The sequence below is a fragment of the Aythya marila genome, assembly GCF_965140915.1.
Source record: "Aythya marila genome assembly, chromosome: 1".
Classification (NCBI taxonomy): Eukaryota; Metazoa; Chordata; class Aves; order Anseriformes; family Anatidae; genus Aythya; species Aythya marila.
Genome location: NC_139042.1, coordinates 168,690,107 through 168,711,232, shown reverse-complemented (window position 1 = coordinate 168,711,232; position 21,126 = coordinate 168,690,107). Strand labels below are relative to the sequence as shown.

The 21,126-nt window shown below is 35.3% G+C and overlaps 1 protein-coding gene across 1 annotated transcript in view; it reads left to right on the top strand.

Moving 5' to 3' along the window:
• TBC1D15 (TBC1 domain family member 15) overlaps positions 1-21,126 on the top strand; it is a 31,563-nt gene extending 10,437 nt beyond the window's left edge. The window contains exons 2-17 of the mRNA XM_082784115.1: positions 976-1,074; positions 1,306-1,380; positions 2,009-2,147; positions 3,576-3,786; positions 7,466-7,568; positions 8,513-8,710; positions 10,186-10,314; positions 12,223-12,326; positions 12,617-12,711; positions 13,257-13,373; positions 15,138-15,238; positions 15,961-16,060; positions 16,437-16,534; positions 18,348-18,464; positions 19,041-19,127; positions 19,776-21,126. Of these exons, the coding sequence (XP_082640241.1) occupies positions 976-1,074; positions 1,306-1,380; positions 2,009-2,147; positions 3,576-3,786; positions 7,466-7,568; positions 8,513-8,710; positions 10,186-10,314; positions 12,223-12,326; positions 12,617-12,711; positions 13,257-13,373; positions 15,138-15,238; positions 15,961-16,060; positions 16,437-16,534; positions 18,348-18,464; positions 19,041-19,127; positions 19,776-19,982 (1,980 nt within the window). The 3' untranslated portion in view covers positions 19,983-21,126. The remainder of the gene's footprint in view (positions 1-975; positions 1,075-1,305; positions 1,381-2,008; positions 2,148-3,575; positions 3,787-7,465; positions 7,569-8,512; positions 8,711-10,185; positions 10,315-12,222; positions 12,327-12,616; positions 12,712-13,256; positions 13,374-15,137; positions 15,239-15,960; positions 16,061-16,436; positions 16,535-18,347; positions 18,465-19,040; positions 19,128-19,775) is intronic.

Here is a 21,126-nt window from a genome sequence, read left to right as displayed (position 1 = left end):
AAGAGATAATGATGTTTTAGTACTGAAGAAACGTAATCTCTCTCCCTGATAAGTTAAGAAATTATTTTATTTTGCTTTTAAAAATATGTATTTCTTAAAGCAGTGTTGTTTTCTGCTTGGTTTGAAAACCTAAAGTTATTATAGTAAATTACTGTTACTTCTTATGAATTTCACTTCCCCAAAATTTTAGCTTGGTGTATTAGGGACTTTTCCATCTTTTCTGGAAGAGTTGTGGAAAAAATAACTTCTTTATATTGTTTATACAGTTCTTAGGAACTCTTATATAGAATGTAGCTTTGAAGAACCTGCTGAATTTTGACAGAACAATTCTTGGTTTTATTATATTTTGTTAAGAGCATGATTGGAGTTCTGTTGCCCTTGGTTGTATTTCAGTTAACATCTGAATGCTGAGGTTTGGTGGGCAGTGCGCAGTCCTGCAGGCCACTCTTATGTGACTCTCACATTCTACGTTTGCAATGGAACCTTTGCTATTCAACCTGAGTGTACATGGCTGTTTTTTAGTTTAAGGCTGCAATTTTAAATGTCTTTGGAATTCATCTTTAGTAAACTAAGAAAAAGGACAGTTCAGTGTAAATTTACTGTAAAGTAAATTTACTGTAAAGTTCGCTGTAAATTCAGTGTAAATGGTTACCATTTCAACATGCTTAGGTAACAAGTGGGGAAAAGGCAAACTATGTAAGAGATGCCTAAGAGAAGGCTATGTAAGAGAGCCTTCAAATGTTTCAAATGCTGTGTAGTGCTCAAACTTACTGCTTAGAGAATAGAATTAATAAGTTCCAGTTTCTATTTTTTCTTGACTTATGTGAAAGACTCTTGTCTTAGAAAGGGAAATAAAAGGAAAGGTAGAAAACTGTAACAACCGCTAGTTGATTGCTTCTACTTAAGTAGGTGAATCAAAATGCCAATATAACAGGAAATAAAATTTTAAAATCTTCTATTTCTTCTTTGTTATAGGTTGTATATGAGCAAGAAGGAGTTTGCATTCATTCATCCTGTGGAAAAAACGATGATCAGGACAACTTAATATCAGGAGTACTACGTGTCATAGAAAAGGTATTGGTGTTACACAACTATGGGAACTCCTTACATTTGTTGGCCAAGCACAAAATGTATTTGATAAATCTCAAATGTTCTCAAGTACTGGAATTCATTAGTGAATGAACATTGCATGTTTGATACCATCTGCATCATTTATATATATGTATAATGTAAGTTATGCCTGAGTCATACTCTGGGTAAAGAGGGAGATGTGTACTTTACATTGATTGATTGATTGTATTGTAGGAAAATGAAGTAATAGTAGACTGGAGGCCACTGGATGATACTTTGGATACTTCTAATATCCTCTGCGCTGGAAAGGTATGTTTGTTGGTTTTGAGTGTTTTTCATTCTGTTTCCATTTTGTGGTAACTTTTGGGTAGATGATCTCATAACTGGCAGCAAAATCTATTTCTGTGACTATCGGTATTAATAGCTATGTGTAGGAATCTCATTTGTGGACTACAGCCCAGTTCAGGTTACTGGGATATAATATTTAGGTGATTGTGCTTGTTTCATACATAAAATAGAAGGGAACTGTCTGTTTGAATAGTAAAGACCAAATGAGTGTAAAGCAAATCACAGTCACTCGTCTCCCCGCATCTCTTATGCTGGGTTCTGGTGATTCATTCTTCATAATTAAACTCAAAACAGAGAGACACTGTTCTAATGCAAAGTAAATAAAGAAGTCTATGGAGGTTCCAAGAGCCAGTAATATATAAGCAGTGTTAAGAGAACGTGACTAATCTTTCTGCTTTAGTTTTACATTTAAATAGAGTTTTATGTTGGTAGAGTCTGTGAGAGAGGCTAGGATATTTTAGCACTGTACTGGATTTAAGTAAAACCTCTCAGTCTTTGTCATAAGTAAAATTTCCTGTCTTGAATTGTGTTGTTTCTTAGCTCAGTTTTCATGTCTTGTGCTTTTTTGATGGTTACCTTTTTTGCTTAGGATTCCAGCTCTGTTGTAGAGTGGACTCCAGCTCCCAAAGAAAAACTTGCCCGAGGAGCAGACCGTCCAAATAGCTATGAAGCAGAATGGGACATGGTCACCACAGTCTCTTTTAAAAAGAAACCTCATTCAAATGGAGGTACTTCAAAAATAAGTGGATTTTCTTTTTTCTTTTTATTAACCTGTAACTGAAGAATTATATTAAAACTATATACAGTATATGAGTGTGTAAAAAAACAAAAGCCCACAATGGAATACCTGTTTTCTTCTTCCAATCTCATTTATTCCTTAAATTAGTAGAGAAGTGTATAGAAAGTAAATGTTAAATCTAACATCATGCTGTCAGGATCTTTAAATGATGCAGAAGTTTTATGTGCATTGTGCTCTTCTTAAACTCTTTCAAACAAATGGAATTTGAATGAGATGCCTTATTAGAAAGGAAAATGAAGGAAAAAAAAGTTTACTCAAATACATTTCAATATTGGAGCAGCAGGGGGAGATGGAATGTACAGCTATATTGGTACATGGGTCTCTTTATGTGGAAGCTTAGAAAACCAATTTTTGTGTAGTGAATGTACTTTGGCAAAATAGTTTCATGGCTGCATTATTTAGGTTACACTGTTGCAGTAGATGTGCTTAAAATAAATAAATAAATAAAATTATCGAGTCAGCTTTTCCCTCTGATTCTTTTAGTCTGTAACTGGAGACACTTGTTTCCTCCCATCTGTGATGGTTTTAAATGGTGCTAGCAGTCGTATGTTGTCATATGTCATTTATGAGTTCAGGGTTTGAATTTAAGATTGTGAATGTTTGGGGGTGAAGCACAGTCTTTGTTTATAGAATACTTTTTTGCATTTTTAAGAGGCAGAGTACATCTTGCTCCAAAGTGAGTGTTAGTGAGCACTAGTGACAGGCATGATGCTCTGCCACTTTCTGCTTATTTCCAGTTGCTGTAATTTGATCAGGGTAGAGTGGGATATGTGCCAGAGTCCTTGTAGGCAATCTGGCAATTTTGTGTCCCACGGTTGCGTAACCAATCCTTTAGTTTTTAATTTATACAGTCTTGCACAGTATTCTTGCATAGAGTGTATATATACTTGCACAGTAAGAGGTGTGGGGGAAGCTTTTCAATTCCTTCTTCTGTGTCTTGAGTGCAACCTGACAAGACATGTGCGTGGTGTGCAGTGCACAGCATACAGTACTGTAATGTATATTACATTTAGCTCGAGTGAGCACTACTACCAGGCAGAGGTGCTGATGGGATTCATCTGCTGCTGATATTTGATACAGCAGTTACATGCTTATCTGCTGGATTGCTTTCTTAAATTGTCGACGGAGCTTTAGGGAAGCAGTCTGACGGAACTGGTTATTATTTTAAGTCTGCAGAACAGAAGGCACAATGAGAAATCGTTGTAGTAATTACAGTATATTTTATTATTAGAACTATTTCTGGATTTTGAGTTTTGTGTTTTTTTTTAGTTTGTTTTTAGAAACAGTGACAGATAAAGCTTTGTAGTTGCTAATAATGGAAGGCAAACTAAAATCTTTTGGTAATTTTGTTTTTAAGATGCTGCAGCTCATGCAAATGGAGAAAGCAAGTGGTCGTTCCTGTTCAGTTTGGCAGATTTAAAATCAATCAAACAAAACAAAGAAGGCATGGGATGGTCTTATTTGGTGTTCTGTCTGAAGGATGATGTGAAGCTTCCAGCTCTTCACTTCCATCACGGAGATAGCAAACTCCTAATTAAATGCCTTGAAAATCATGTTGTGCTGAGTGAGTAAGTATCAGACAACTCTTGGTTCTGATTTAAAGTATGGATTGTTGGTTTACTTTTATTTTTTTAATTCTGCAGTGAGGTTCAGATTAATGCTTCGTGAGGTACTTTTATGTCCCTTTTCTATTAGTAGAATCAATTGTCAAGGTGACTAAAGCTGAAAATTCACATACACACTCAGAATGTGGGCTGAAGCTTTTAAACTTGGATCGATTTATAAACTATTCAGAACTTGCTGAAGTGTAGCTCCCTCTTGTGGATACAGAAGCTTCTCAGGAACTCTCAGATAATTTAAAGTTAAATCCTTCTTCATGAACCACTACTATTAAATGGGATAACTCATTTAAAATTTTGGATCTCCTACTATAAGTAAAATATCTGAGTATTGATGTTGCCCTGTGAGTTAACTTAGAGTATTTTCAGTGAAATAAAATGAAAGGGTAGGTAGAGCATGAAGAAACCATGAGGTATTTCATCAGTGTAACAGGTGTTGTGTTTTCAGACGTTTTTTTTTAGCATCACTTGCAACAACATACTCTGATGAAAGATTTGAAGGCAGATAGTGACGTGGCTTTGAGAATGTTAATGGAGAACTGTTCTCATGTTGGGAGCGTTAAGAAGGTCAGAATTTTCTTCTGCAAGTAGGTAAAGCTGAGGCCTTGTTAATATTGTCAGGTTGGAGTGCAAGCCAATGGGATATGAGTGTAGTGTAGTCACTGAATTGATTTGCAAAAGGCTTTGGCAGTATGGTGGTGATTGAATTTGGGACACTCTGAACTTGTCCTGCTTGGAGAAGGTGGCAGAGTCGGTGAGACCAGCTGGTGAAATGGTACTTGTTGGTGGGCTTTTCAAGAGAGAAAATTAATGAACACAAAAGCAGGAGGGCATTAAGAAGCTGAGGTAGAGGTAATTAAGAATATTCTCTATATAATTGTAGACTAGGAAATCCTGGATGGCAAATTTATTTACTTCCAGTTCTACACAGTCATGTGGTACAAATAATTGTAATTCATATTGTTATGTAAAATTGGTGCTTATTGGTGAGTCCCTGAATGGAAATGGAGCAGATAATGATTTTTGTTCGTGTTCAAAAGACTTTTTCACATGGTCTGTGGTGAGTGATTGGGCACTTTAACATTCTTTTCTTTGATCCATTAGTTGTTTGATTCTTGCCCTTCATAGCTTCTTGCCAGGTAATGTGGATATTCCTGCTGGGACAGTGCAAAACAACATTTCTCCTCAGGCTGAGGAGAAGTGTAGAAAGAGAGGCTCTCATGTCTGTTCTTAAAAGAAAGCAGTGTGTAAAGCTTGTGCAGTCTGATCCAGCAGGTGTCCCCACTGGAGGGTTCAGGAGTTCCCAAGCCAGGGAAGATGGGGAAACTTGAGGGCATGTTCATTTGGGATGTGCTGAGCTCCGTAGTATTGCTGCCTGAAAAAGTACAGAGCGTTACAGAATGGAACAGCAGATAGTTTGGGAAAGTTAAAGCAAAAAGCTGATGCAGCTATGGAAATTAAATTTGCATGAAGTCAGGCATTGAGTTGAACAGGAACTTCCAGTTTTAGTTTTCTTACTTAGATTCTTCTTTTCCAGTTAAGATGTAATTTTGGCACCAAAGTCTGTGGTCTAGTCATGCATGATTCTTCTGTTGAAAAGAATATGCCACAACTTGTGCAAGTAGCAAACTTTATTTTTTATATGTTCCTGTCCTTTCCTAATAGTTACTTATGCTTTAATATATGGTGTATATAAGCTAACAGCCTCTTTTAAGGAAAGATGCATACTCAATTTTCTGAATTGCATAGAGAAGTAGATGGCAATGTAATTACTTGGTTTTCCAGCCTCTACATCTGTCTAGATTGCAGGTACTGATGTTATGACAGAGCATTCTCCTAAAATACCTTTCTGTTACCTCAAAGCTGTTTGCATTTCTTTAACACCATTATAAAATGCCATGACATTGCTGAAATTGGTATGTGTGAAGTAACTGAACCTGAACAAAGTACTTGTAATCTCTTGCTTTAGAGATTCTTTTTTTTTTTTTTTTTTTTTCCTAGTTTGGCTGCACCACGGTAATATTGAGGAAAATACCATACTGATGACCCTTTCTAAGCAGTAGTATTATGAATAAATGTTTATTGAAGTGTCTAGCTCACAAATGTGTTTTGAAACAAATATGTTTTGAACATTACCCAAGTAGCTGCCCATACTGAACAAGCTGTCCAGAGCAAATGTTTAATTAAAATGGAAATATTGTACAAAGTTTTTGTTCTTTTAGTTAGGAAAAGGCATGGTACGTGACTCAGCCTGTGTCCCTATGCTGCTTTTTTAGCACAAGCCAGTTGAGCTTCATTAACTGTTGCTGCTGTGACTATGGTGTCTGGCTGTTCCAAAATGAGATCTCTTGTCGGATTTCATATCCGTCAATGTTAACAGTGTCCTGTCATGTTGGAATTGAAGACAGATAAGGTTTATTAAAAAATTCTTATCTTTGACTTTAATAACATGGCAGATGATGCAGGTAATCATAAAAGTAAAAGTTTTTTTTTTTTTTTCTTTTTAAAACTAGAAATGGTGGATTTAAACTTTGGGAGAGAACAACAGAAAAATGTATTTTGTAAATGTAAGTCTGTTCAATGTATTAGGATCAGATGGCAAGGTGCTTAGCTTTCTCCAGCCTGGCTACTAACTCCAAGGCTTGTATGTCAAAGTGACTTCTGAACTGTTCTCTCTGCTGTATTATATTAAGCTGTAAACTGTGGTGATTCAGAAGCCAATTAATGAATTGATCAGGTGTCCATACCAGAGGAGTGAAGAGGATGTAGAGGGAATGAGAACAAAAAAAAAAAAAAAAAAAGGATTAAAGAAAAAGGAACAGCATAGTCCCAGCTGCCTTTGCTATAGTTTTCATCTGACTGTGCAAGCCTGAAGTACAAGAAAAAGAAAAAAACAACCCCCAAAACTGATTAAGTCAAATCAGTTGTGTTCATTTAGCATTTGGAGTCTACACAAAAATATATTTGTGTGGCTGTAATGAGGCGTTCCTGTTTCACAACACAATGGCTGTGGTGTTAATAAACTCTTACTGGGATAATTTTTAAAATTATGTTGACAGTAGCTGTTGTAGTACTGTTGGTTAGAAATTTGTTGATGTGCTTTCGTACATTGAAAGGCAGTTTGTATTCCTTTATGAAATGTTTAACAGTATGTCTTAATGTAAGATTTTCTGATCAGTAGAGTGAATCCCTTAACTGCTTATGGTGACATGGGTTCTTTTCATTTGCCCAGTTACATTAGAGGTGTTTCAGTGTGTGTATTGGGGTTGACTGTCTCACTAAATGTCCTTTCCCGTGTCACCTCTCTTTGTCCACTATCAAATGTAGAAAATACTTGCTCTGAAAGATAACTTTTACAACCCACATGTACTTTCTCTGTACAACATTGTAATATTTTGAAAACCTAAAGAATATAATGGAGAATGAGTATGACTGATCTTATGGAACATGAATGTCCTATGGTATAATGTGTTAGCATGTGGACTTTCGACAAGAATGATCTTACATCAAGCCTGTTTTCCTTGCACAAAACCTGAAATGTGACTTCCAAAACCTTTAAAAGTTATAAAACATTTTCAGGAAAAACTGGTGGTACTTACAGAAACACCATGCTTTAATTTTCTTGCAGATCTCCACAGGATAAACGAATTCTCCTTGTGAATTCTCAGAACAAGTCTCTGTCTCAGTCTTTTGAAAATCTCCTTGATGAACCATCATATGGCTTACTGCAAGTATGCATTTTTTGATTTTTTTTTTAATTCTGAACCATTTATTGAAAGAAAAAAGACAACCTTTCTGTATCATAAATATCCCCTGAATCATTGCCATTCTGGAACTGTTGATGGCATCCTAAAACAACTGTTTGCTATAGAAAATACACTTACTTGTAAGTTTAGTACGCTACTAATTTCTTTACCTCCCTGTGAGCTATTTCATACCTATTCAAGTTAATTTTGCCTGTATACATTTAGGTACAAATAGTTTTAGAAATTGAAAGAGGGAAAATTGTAGGTGTTATCAAAGTGTATCAGCTAGGGTTTCTTAAACTTTCTTTGACCAAATATTCTTTTCCTGGTTTGTGACGGTTTTGAAGGGATGCTGGAAATTGAGCAGCAAAGAGCACAGTATTGCTTAAGAGGTTTTTAATCTTAAAACTGGTTATCATTAGGTGGAGTTTGTGGCCTTATGAAAGTCAGCAGCAAAATTTCTAGTGAGGCCAGAGTTCTGACACACTGGTTCATTTAAATAAATCAAATCTTCATAAGTGAATTGCATTAGTTTCTTGACTTGTCAGAAAAGCGTTTTGTGTGATGCTGCCAGCAGAGTATGTGATGTTTCAAGATGCTTTTCCTCTGTGCAGGTAGAGAAGGTAGGCAGAAGGAAGATGTTTTGTGGCCTTAATCACAGGAAAGTAAAAACTAAATCTGATCTTATACATATGTCAGCATACTGCTATCCAATCTTTCAAATCAACCAGTAGTATTATCTTAACACTTAAGATCTCATACTTGTTTTTATTGTATAGTGAATGTACTGTATGAAAATACTTACACATGAAACTTCAATAGCTTTGAGACCTACTGTAGATATTAGACTTGTTGTCTATGTTGAGTACAAGAATTCCAAATAATCTGAGGTTTTTCATATTTTGCTTGTTTTCTTTGTTATAACACAGAAATGGAAGAAAGATCCATACACAGTAACAATGGGAAGATTTTCCAAAGTCACAAACTATATTTTTGACAGTTTCCGATCAAGTGACCCTTCAACTCAGCGGCGACCACCATCAGAAATGGCAGACTTTCTTAATGATGCTATCCCAGGGCTAAAGATAAATCAGCAGGAAGAACCAGGATTTGAAGTCATTACACGAGTGAGTGTGTAAATGAATATAGTACAGATGCTTTGGTTCTTTTTATGTATACATTTGAAGGAACTGTAAGCTTGAAGCTTGATGACTTGTGGTGTTTGTTTGGCAATTGTGGCATGTGCTGCCCTGCCATTTGTTGATGAGATTAAGATAAGGAGCCACTTCTTGAATATCAGTTTTATGCCTGTAAGTACAAATTTTGCTTAAAAAAATTCTCACAACTGAAGCAGGGATAATCCTTATTATTATCCTTAAGATTATCCTTATCTTATAGAATAACTACCCTGCAAACCGAACTGTCTCACTTCATGCTTAGTGTTTCCTCTTTGGTCAGATAGGAAACAGTATTAAGTAAAATTGGGGTGTGCAAGCTAATACCTAACTTCCATGGCTGATCACTTTAACTTTTCAATTTGTTTTAAGAGAATTAAGATGGTTTAAAAAGATTAAAATGAAATATTTAACTGGATAACTAATGTCTGTGGTGTATAAATGTACAGATTGATGTATCGCTTGAACCAAAACTAGAATGAACTTGTAATTGTGTCATGAATCACTTTTTGTGGGCTCCTGTTGTTTTCTTCCACTGATCAGTGGAAAAGATGTATTTTAAATGCTTGTGATTACCATTCAAGCAGCTCATGTTTCTTAGTGTTTCACTGTTTTGTCAGTTTCTCCTTGAGTTCAAAATAGTGTTAATAGCTTGTCAGTAACAGTATGAACTACGTATGAACTACATATTAAAAACAATACTGACCTGTGTTAATCTGGCTAACGCCCTTGACTTCTCAGTCAAAAACTTTGAAAACGTGAAAAATAAATTGGTTTGGTGGTTACTAAATGATTCTAGAAAATAAGGATCAGCTGTCTGCTAAATTCTTTAGTGTTTAAACATGCAAGTTGGAGTAAGACTAACAGCTGAACTATGGAACTTCGGGCATTATGAGTTTTGAAAATAATTTCCCTTGTTTTTAAGGGATAGTGTAATGTATTTGATCTTAGAGCCACACTGTTTGGACTGTGTGGGCATAACATTCATGAACCTGAGTTTGTTCTCTCTTAAAAGAACGTGCTTTTGAAGTGAAGCTCCCTATTGTCCCTGTTTGCTGTGCTGCACATACTTAATGCGTTTCAGGTTGCTTAGAGGCATTCAGTCTGTGGGACTAGGCTGAAGTCAGTTCAGAGATGTCTGGTGTTGGTGGAAGGCTATTTAAAACACACAACCTCCTCTGAAATATGCAATAGTAGCATAGATAGCCAGGTTCTTAGCACAAAGTGTCTTGTTCTTTCTGCCTGCATTGGTCCACGCTATTTGCTAATGTAGAGTTACTAACTGTAAGGATCTAAGGTGAATTTGAATATGCACATGGGAAAATACAGTCGAACTGAACATAAGGAACTGGCAAGCTTTGTGTGACTGTTCAAAAATACTGAAGCATTTCATTGGGATTCATAGAACACCTTTGTGTTTGTTTCAGATTGATCTAGGAAAACAACCTGAAGTTAGTAGAAGAGAGCCTGTGTCAACTGAAGAATGGGCGAAGAATATGGATTCCGAAGGAAGAATTTTAAATGTTGACTACATAAAGCAATCAATATTCAAAGGGGTAACTTGTTTTTCTAAAGTTAGCAAGACCTGTGGCTGGCTTCTGGTCCCTTTTCTCTCCATCCCAAACTGTGGTTATACTGTTTTCTTTATACATGTAATGCTTTATATGCAGGACTTCAGGCACAAGCCAGTCAGTATTGCTGGAGAGACTTTATAAAAATGATTTAATGCTAATTGAATACCTCCTGAGTCTTGCAGCCAGACAGTGTGCTGTACAGGTAGAGAGATCTTACAGTGGATGGCTAAAGGGAGTGAGCTGGAAAGACAGAGGCCTGAGTGATTGAGGGGAGAAATCAAAGTGTCTTTCAGAAAAACACTGCAATGTTAGGGTATCTATTTTATTCTTTTCTTCTTAAGGGCGTTTTCTCTTCTTTTTCCAACAAAAGCTTCTTTCTTTGCTGAGCAGTTTACCTGGATTTTGCCCTCAGTACTCATCGTTTGCCGAAATTTATTATTGAACTGCAACGTGAATGTGAATTCAGTCTTGGCAGCACAATTTTTAAAACTTTTAACTATACTGTAGCTATTCTACCCAACATACTTTCTTTTTTTTTTTAAGCAAGTGGTTTTTTAATGGGAATCCAGCTGCCTTAATCATGCATTCTTTGTGCACCTGTTGGTGCATGTTTATAAGCGTGCAGTCTCCTGTTCTGGGAGTTTAAGCAGGGATAGAGAATAATAAAATTAAAATTACAGTCTTTTTTCTTAAAAATACATATTAAGGAATGAACTGTGAAGAGGGCAAACCAAAACTAAGACCCTTTACAGCTTGTTTGACTGTTCTTTTATATATTTTTGCCCTGAGGCATCTAGTTAAGGACCCTTCATGATGATTTCTACAAAACTTTTTTCCCAACAGCTGAAGTTTCTCTGTCCTCTCTGTTGTCCATTGCCAGACGAGTGAGTGCCCAGTGTTATTCATGACTCTGAAACCAATGTAACTTCCAATATGTTAAATGCAGATTCTCTTATAAGAGCATGATTCTCTTAAATTGTTTGCATATTACTGAAAAAGTTCCAGTTACTGCTTGGCTAGAGCACCAAATTTCAGTGGCTGATGCTATTTGCAGCACTTACCTTCCTTGCCTCAACTTAATGGTAAGTGAAAAAATACAGTGAGGCATGAAGCATTGTGTCCCCAGCATGCGGACTAGCCTTGGATTGGTAAATTCCAGAGTGTTGTAGCAGAAGTGCTTTATTCTTATGACTATACTGCAGGAGTTGGAAGAATCTCTTTTGTTAAGTGGGATAGGATTCAGCTACTGCATTTTTATCATATAAAAATGAGTTTTATTTAGATCTCTGGCAAGTAGTGTCCTTGAGTAGACAGTGGTATTTTGAATTGCATGGAAGGTTCATCTGTATGTTGGCCATGTCTTGATAGACATAACTATTTGTTTTAAAAAAGTAAAATGAAGTAGGAGGCTAGTACTCAAGATCAATTTGTGGAGAGACCAAATGTTTGACAGTTACACAGCATCATGTTTAAATATATAAATTTTAAAGGTACTTTTTTTTTTTTTAATTTCTTAGTATCTGTGATGCCCTTAAGGTTTTTATACCAAGCAGTGAAGCAAAAATGTATAAAGAAATACCTTTTGTAAAGTTTGTTTTATGTTCTAAAGATGAATCCAGCGCTTCTGTGGTTTGTAGGACATGTTAAACTGGTTTTCATTCCATTTTTTTTCATAGTCTTAAGTTGTATTGCTGCTTAATCATATTTTCTCCCTCTTTTTCCTGCAAATGTGTTATGTACTTAGCAGATAAGATTTGGCTATAATGTAGAAAGAGAAAACAGTTTTTTTTTAATGTTGTTGCTTCAAGAAGCATTGTATTCATGTAGAAGCATTTCCTCCCCAAATTGAAATGGTCTTTTTATTAATGTTTCTTATCTATTTTTCCCTAGGGACTCTGCCATACTTTAAGAAAAGAGGCATGGAAATTTCTTCTGGGGTATTTTCCTTGGAATAGCACTAAAGAAGAGAGAGCAAATTTGCAAAAGAGGAAAACGTGAGTACGGTTTTATTAGGTTAGAAAATACATGAAAAGTTTCTTTTCTTAAGACACATCTTTAGAGACAGCTATTAAAGTTTGTTCAATACAGTGAAGTGTTTGAGACCTTAAAAAGATTGTTCTGTGCAAAGAAAAATGTTACATAAACAAATTGCTCTTAGCCTGTTTAGTCCAAATAACAAGTAGAATGAATGCTTAAATTAAAAAAAAAAAAAAAAAAAAAAAAAAAAAAAAAAAAAAGTAATGACTGAGCATGTTTTGGTTTCAAAATAATCTTTCTTCTTCAGGGACGAATATTTCAGGATGAAACTGCAGTGGAAATCTGTCAGTGAGGAACAGGAAAAACGAAATTCAAGATTAAGAGACTACCGGAGTCTTATAGGTAAATTTAGTTTCAGAAACATGTAACTGAATTCTCAAACATTTATAGTTCAACTTGAAATAACTATAATCTTGAGTAACATGTATGAAAAACCACTAAAAACTAACATGCTGCTATTCTCAAAGGTGTCATAAATTCTGTTATATGCTCAACATTGAAACTTCTTTGGTGTAATTCAGAGCTTTACATCTTACTATTACAGATACAATTAACATTGTATCAATAACTTACATAAAATTGTTCTTAATCCTGGTAGTTAAAGAACATGTCCTCTGAATTATAATCAGTAATTATGCCATTAAAAATTAAACATTTTTTTTAAAAGGGTTTCAAATCCATTTACAAGTGAACCTTTTCATTCAAGACAGGAAGGATTTTTTTACTTTATTTCAAAATGACATTCCGTGATGTAGTTGTTGTCTTACAGTATTCAAACCTTTGAAACAGTGTTTGACAAAAAAATCACTTAAACTATCCTGAATTCATTAGATCCTGGCTTTGTAGAACATGTTTTTAAAATGTTTTTAACTCTGAACTGTTTTTAGAGAAAGATGTAAACAGGACAGATAGAACAAACAAATTCTATGAAGGTGAAGATAATCCAGGACTGATTTTACTTCATGATATTTTGATGACCTATTGCATGTACGACTTTGACTTAGGTAAGTTACATTTCTCTGAACTTAATCTTTTTAGATTCTGATTTAGTTTTACTTGTGTTAAGGACAGTTAATAGAATTCAACTTGTTTTAATTACAATACTTTCTTCAAATGTCAATGTTTATATTTTAATAATGTAAATAACTTTGGTTCCTGTCTGCTGCTTCTTCCTCTCTTCTATTTAGTACCACAGGCATCTGAATTCAGTTGAGATGGGGTTAGGACTTATGTGGCAGTTTGCCTTCACAGTAGCTTTACTGTTGTTTTCATAGACTTGAAGCAACTTTGCTCTTCAGAGTTTTATCTGGGTTTGGGTATTTGGAGCATGAGCGTTATACACATTTTTAAGACTGATACACCAATTACAATTATAAACCAGCTGCCACTGCTGTATTTAAAGCTCAGCATGCTTAACCAGCTATTTGTAAACACGAGTGTTGTTATGAGTACTTCAAAAGCTGATTCTCGAGGAGTACACTTAGCAGTCTGTCAGAAACTATGATACAGAGTATGCATCTGTTGCGGAAGGAAAAGTTCATAACGTCTTCCTTTAATTACAGTATAGCTGAGATGTCTGTCTTGACTTCTTTTACTTGTCTTGGGAGGGAAAAGAGATTTCTAGCTGGTTCCCCCGCCTTCACCCCTGGCATGACATTGGGCTGTTCTATACTTGCAGGTATTCTGTTTCAGAAAAGTGTTGGGAGTCTGCAAAAGTCTGCTTTGACAGATTTTGAATGCACAAAGTAGGAACAAATCTTTAATTACTAATAAACTTGCTGCAGAGTAGTAGTACTTGCCGGATTTTGTCCCTTCTGTCAAGTCTGTGAAGACGCTTGATCTTTTGGCTTGAAAAAGGGAAAATTAGAAAAGACTCCGTCTAAAAGTGCAGCTCTTACCCGTCTTTCCACATTTCTGTCTGCATTAGCATGCAGTGACATATATCTTAGTGAAATAAAGGCTTGTTCACCACCTACACAGTGATGGAAAAAATTATTTAGATGGCTTAAATTTATGCAGGGGAGAAGTCTTATGTTTTATAAACAAACAAGAATAATGGAAATGCAGTACCTTTGACACCACTCGCTATCCTGGGTTTCTAAGGTACTCAATTGTTGATAAAATGGTGTTGATACCTGTTGATACAACATTTTTCTGAATGAATTCCTCAAGTCAAATATTAATGAAACTGTTTTTGATCTTTAAGAGACTTAAGCTGTCCGGAACAGCATTTTCTCTGGATTTATTTTAATTGGCTGTAGTATTAAATTCAGGGAGCAGAACTTTTCTTTTGACCTTTTTGAATTATTTACCTGTTTTCTGTTCCTTTCTCTGTTTTTCCTTCTCAAACCTACTCCTATTTTCACATTCGACTCCAGTTCTCTTTGGTTACTCAGTTATAATTGCATTGTTAAGAAGTGCAAACAGCCAAGCTTGAGTCTAAGTGAGAAATGTAATGTGCTAAACCAACCACTGATGATAGACATGCACATCAATTATTTTCTCCCTTGCTTAAAGAAGTCCCCAGCAGCAGTGGGGCATAGTTGACTATAGCAGCAGTTGTAAGGTAGCTGAGAGAGTGAGAAAGAAGGGGAAACAACTAGCTCAAAAAATCCTTTTCTTCTACTGTTCTTAAGCATGCTGTTAAGTACAATTATAGTGTCCATACAAACTTGGAATGCAAAACTTGTTTTGCTTGGTTATTCTTTAAAAATTGCTGTTTAACTGTTGAATTTAACTAAATTCCTGTCTTTTTTGTCTCCATTGAGGTTATGTCCAGGGAATGAGTGACTTGCTTTCACCTGTCTTGTATGTTATGGAGAATGAAGTAGATGCCTTTTGGTGCTTTGTGTCATACATGGATCAAATGGTAAAAATAAGTTGTTGTTTTTGGCATACATAAAACAAAAAAGGAAACGTAAAGCTGCAGATAGCTTTTGGGCTTAATTAAAAAAAAAAAAGTTTATAAAACAAAATACTTATAAAACAAATATTATCTTCAGTTTGAAGCCAACTGTTTTGATTGTTGACAGAAATTTAGCTAGTACTCAAAAAAAATTCCAAGGTAACGTAGATCCAGAGTGCACAAATTCATATCAATCAGGAGTCCTCCAGAAGGATTTTGTACAGGGTAATGGTTCTCTATCAGAACTGCCTTTTAGTACTTGTTAAATGGAATTTAGACTTCCCACAAACAGAAGCTTTTCTGAATTGTGCCTGTGGTGAAACAGTATGTGGTACAGCACATAAAAACTAGTACAGCAATAAAAGAAAAGTTTTTTTGTTTGAGTGCAGTGATGCTGCAGTAGTACAGAGTGTGGGCTAATTTAAAATATCATTTATTATATACCAAAGTAAATACTATTGTTGGAGAAACACAGTTTGCTGCTTTACTCAAACCTTTCAGTAAAAGGCAGACATTTCTTTCAATACAAGTGCAATCTTTTAAGGGCTCCACACATGAAATACTTAAAGGGGTGGGATACACTTGCTATGATAAAACTTCTTTGTTATAATTAACCATATCTGCAAATCTCAATCATCATTATTTGATTGATATAAATGACATTGCTAATATTTTATTTTATCCAGCATCAGAATTTTGAAGAACAGATGCAGGGTATGAAGACACAACTAATTCAGCTGAGCACTTTGCTTCGTTTACTAGACAGTGGATTTTGCAGTTATTTAGGTAGGTGTGTTATTCATGAATGGTAACTAAAGCAACTTACTGCATTCTGTGTGCACTGATATCCCAACCAGTCTTTAAACATATTTCCAATAATAATATTAAATGTACACAGGACTCATTTACTGGACTTCTAATTTAGGAAACACCTATAAGATTTTGATAATTGTTCCATGAGTGTTGGAAAAAAGTTATCTTGTTACTGAATTAAAAAATATGCCATCGTCCACCAAGTATCATTGATTTTGAAGAGGGACCACCATACTAAAGATCGGCTGTATGAGTGTGTACCTGTAAATGTGTGTGTGTATATATATATATATATTCCCCCCCCCCGCCTTTCTCTTAACCAAATCTGGTATTTTTCTCTTATTCCTAGAATCTCAAGACTCAGGCTACCTTTATTTTTGCTTCCGATGGCTTCTCATCAGATTTAAAAGGGAATTTAGCTTTCAAGATATTCTTCGACTCTGGGAGGTAAGCAGGTATTTCATCACACAAACTCCATCAGTTTTTGGATTTCTGTAACGTACCCTTCTTCAGTACAAAAGCATGGATCATTCTACAAAGCAATAGGCTCATAGAAGGGAAAAAAACCCTGCATCAATGTAATAAGGAGAGGACATTAGCATATGTTACGTCTTTTTAGCCAAAAGAACAACTTGGGAGTTTAATGAAAAAAATCTTTCTAAGATCTGATGGGGACAAGTCAGCTTTTTCATAAGATTTGGATAGGATCCCTCAAATGAGGCTCATAAGTGAGAGTAGTTACTGGAGAATGTCAGCTTACTTTTTTTTTGTGAAAAACAGAAGAAAGAGCACTTGTGTCTCTGATTATTAGTTACTCATCTTTCTGATATTCGGCTTGATATTGATATTGCTTTATAGATTATGAGGAATGAAGCTGCAGCAGGTAGTTTTTGTTCTTGCCAAATCCATAACCAAGTCTTCTGACATTATCCTCTTTAACCTTGATGCCAAGTAACATACTATAAAGGATATCAAAATGTAGAGATTCTGATAATTCCAGGTTAATGAGATTTTTTTTTTTTTTACTGAAGCGATTTTGTGTTCAGATAGCATAATTAAGATAAACAAACTTCTTTGAGCACTGTTTAATTCTTTGTTCTAAGAAGAAAGTCTAACAAGAGTACAGCTCTATTGTCCAAGATGCATTTAACAAGAGCACACTATTACTCTTACTTGGGAGTTATCCATGTAAACATTCAGATGAATGGGAGCAGCCTGGAAAGGAGTGTTTTGTAGGACATAACATCACATAGAATTGTGCTGGGGAACAGAAGGGTTATGAAAAGAACGGGACCAAGATGCATAAGGTTTCTTCTATAAAGAAAACTAATGTTGTTTGTGGTATAATGAAATATAATGTTGATGCTTCATTCATTTTTTCCACTTAAGGAGGAGAACCATTATATAAAACTGTTGAAAGTAAATCATTTTCCAGTTCAGTGCCTTATATCAAAACAAGGAATGGAGAAGGTTCTTCACAAGGCTGGCGATGAGGTGTTCACCCTAGAGATGGGGCATATCAGTCTCCATCAGGCTGACCAGCAGCTAGAACCTTACTCTCTCTAAGCAAGAGTTGTAATCATCAGATTGAGGTAGAAAATGTAGGTGGTTATAGCATCACTGCATGGGGCAGCAGGGTGTGCTAGGCAGTGCATGCACTAGAGGGGTGACATTCTACCTTGTGTGGATAAGTTGGGCTGCACAGCACGACTGCAGAGTCATTTGCAGTGCTATGTACAACATTACATACTTAGCATCTTTCACAGAAATACAATTGCAAGTTGAGCTGTTTTGCTGCTCTGTCTGGGTGGGATTATGTACAGTGTTTTAGTAGTCTCTCCCAAATTCAACCCAGATAGCATACTGACCAGCTGCTGAGATGTTCTAAAATTGAGAGCAGCTCAGTCCTTCCTTCACAGTGGATACCCTCGACATACAGTATTACCTGGTAATTTCCAGCCAGCCTTTTGATCTTTTTCCCTTCCGCAGGTGAACTGCCTTATTCTCAAGATGGCACAGGAAGACTGGGTAGAAAAGGAAGAACTAAGCATTTAGTGATTCAAACTTGCAGTTGTCACTAATTGGCTAAAAGAAAAGTTTTTAAAATTTCTAGAAATTTAGATGCCATTAAAAATAGTTTGTTCTTAAACAACTAGGCTTTAGGGCTTACTGAAGCTTCATTAAAATATTTTCTAACGTTTACCTTTCTTCTCAGATGAGGGACATAAGCATTTCAAGAGTTTTTCTCGTATTTTAACAGGTCATGTGGACAGAATTGCCTTGCCAGAATTTTCATCTTCTTCTCTGTTGTGCTATCTTAGAATCTGAAAAACAGCAAATAATGGACAAGCACTATGGCTTTAATGAAATATTAAAGGTACTAAGTTCTTATACATTATTTTAAATATTAATTATTTTTCTGGAGTGAGTATAGTATGTCTGTATTTCATGTTTAGGGGGAATAGGTGTAGGAAAGGTCCATACTATCTTCAGAAATGTGAATATATGTTTAATATCTGTTTTTCATACTTCCAAAAAGGTTTATTGGATGCCTGTGGTTTGTAGTAAGATCATCAACAAATGGTTCTCTTGCTTAGACTGCTGCTTAGTATGTTTATTCTTAATATTTGCTTTGTCTTCTGTAGTCTCATTTGATATGTTTGAAAACATGAAAACATGAGCTGGGGTTAACTGGAAAGACTGGGTGGTTTGTCACATTTGGAAGTACCATAGATTCTCCTTAAAGGTCTCAGATAGTGATGAAAGCCAGCAGTTAAATGCATCTTTCAGTACCTATTTTGTTAATGCAAATAGAGCATGTTCAGCACTTCACAGCTTAAGGGGCAAACCTATGATACTTATTAGCAGTGCAGTACAGTATTACTATATTTTACAATACAGCATATTTTACACAGCTTGTTACACTTACTGTTATTTGTGAATGTATTTTCAGCATATCAATGAGCTGTCCATGAAAATCGATGTGGAATACATACTCTGCAAAGCAGAAGCAATTTCTATGCAGATGATGAATTGCAAGGTAACGGTATTTTGAGTCTATCTGCGAGCATTTCTAGACAGTGAAACTAGTAGTTGGCTCTAATTGTATATGTATGACTTGTGAAACAACTAAGTGTTTGGATATGATAAAGGGTGTGCTGTATCTACGTGGCACCTACATTCCAAAAGTCTATAAGCAAGATTAATGTTACAGGGAAATACTGTTCACGGTGTGGGGGGGGGAGACGAATTGTGCCTTTTGACCAGTAATTTCTTAACTCTGACTAAATAACCTGAGTACAAGTAATTTGATGTTTGGTGTGCTCAGAAAAGATGAGGGGAAAGATCCATTGCACTGAATGCATACCAAATGTATTTGACAGCAACTAATGGTTCACTCGATTTAAAAAAAAATAATTTCAGTAATATGAAGTGTAATTATAATAGTTATGTGGAGTTTTATTTTAGTGATGAAGATGATAATCAGTAAATGATTAGAGCCTTTTACTGTCTCTTTGAAAAGCAGATGCAGAAAACAATCTCTTTAATGGAAATAGTGCTGGGAGAGATGTTTGCAGTACAGCCAAATTCAGATGAATGATTACTTATTTGGGGAGGGGGGGGATTTTTAAATCTCATTTTTAAATTTAATTACAGTGTTGGGCTGTTTTTTCCTTCTCTTTTACAGGAATTGCCTCAAGCAGTTAGTGAGATCCTGGGCATAGAAAGCAGTTCCGTAACACCAGATTCAGATACTGGAGAGGATGAAAGTGCAACAGTGCTGAGCTGTCCTACGTCGTTGTATCAGAGCATCTCAACACCTGTAACTGCTGCCAATGGAACAAGAGAAAACACTCAACAGATGTCTGAGACGCAGACCTTGACACCTGCATAATTACAGTTGATTAAATTGAAGAAAGACTTTACTGAGCACGTTTTTTCCAAGCACTTGAGAGATGGATATTTAAATTTGGTGTTGATTAAGCTTTAAGGTTGGAAAGAAAATCTGTACTGTAATGCTCTTGCATTAAAGCTTTACGACATGACTCAACTTAACTATTTTTGTAGTTTCTTCTACCAAAATAGCCTTTTGTTTTCAATAACATTCCTTAATATTTTTGTAGCCAAGTGCATTTTCTTTTTGCTGGTGAACTGGAAATGAATGGAGATTAAGAAAGAAAAGTACATATATGGAAAATACATGTTTGCTGAGCTTTCACACATTGATCTAAGATGGTGTGAGTTCTTTGATTTGAGCAGATTCACAATAAGCCAGCTGAAGCTGCTGTAAAAAAAAATTCAAGCTGAAGAGATGCTGATGTGTTAAAGATCATTTTGTAAATGAATGGGTTTTCCTTATCTCAAATGTTTACAAAAATACTTGTAAGTATTTGTTGCTGGTTGAATGTAGATTTGAAATGGACATTTTTACATACAGTTTAATGTCCAAATACTGATTTTTGTGTAACTGGGAGTGGATGAACAGTATATTTTTACATTAACATATCTTCACTTTATATATGCATATATATATATATATTTACACACATACACTATATACACAGATGTTTGTGAATACTAGAAGGATAGTCATATTTTCAATATCTGAATAAACTTGACTGTTCATTCATATGAATCAATTTGACCAAATTAATGAGCAGCTCAAACTTGGGCTCTTTTTCAAAACTATTTTCTAACTGAAGGAAACTTTCATGTGAATACATTCAGTCTTACACCTGAGGTCATTTTGCAAATAATTTCTTGCAAATTTACTAATGTTTATCTTTGCTAATATATTAACGGATCAATTAACTACTTACACTTTTTATGCCAAGATTATTTGGAGAATCAATAAGCAGGTTATTAAAAAAGTAATCACAATTAACATTAATGCATTTTTTGTATATGCAAAAGGCAGTGTGAGTTTATTCCATGCCACGATGATGTCCTTTGACGGTATGTGAAATTTAACATAACTGATTAAGTGTATTCGTTATTTGGTAACTACTGTACATATATAAAATAAAAATCAAAGCTGA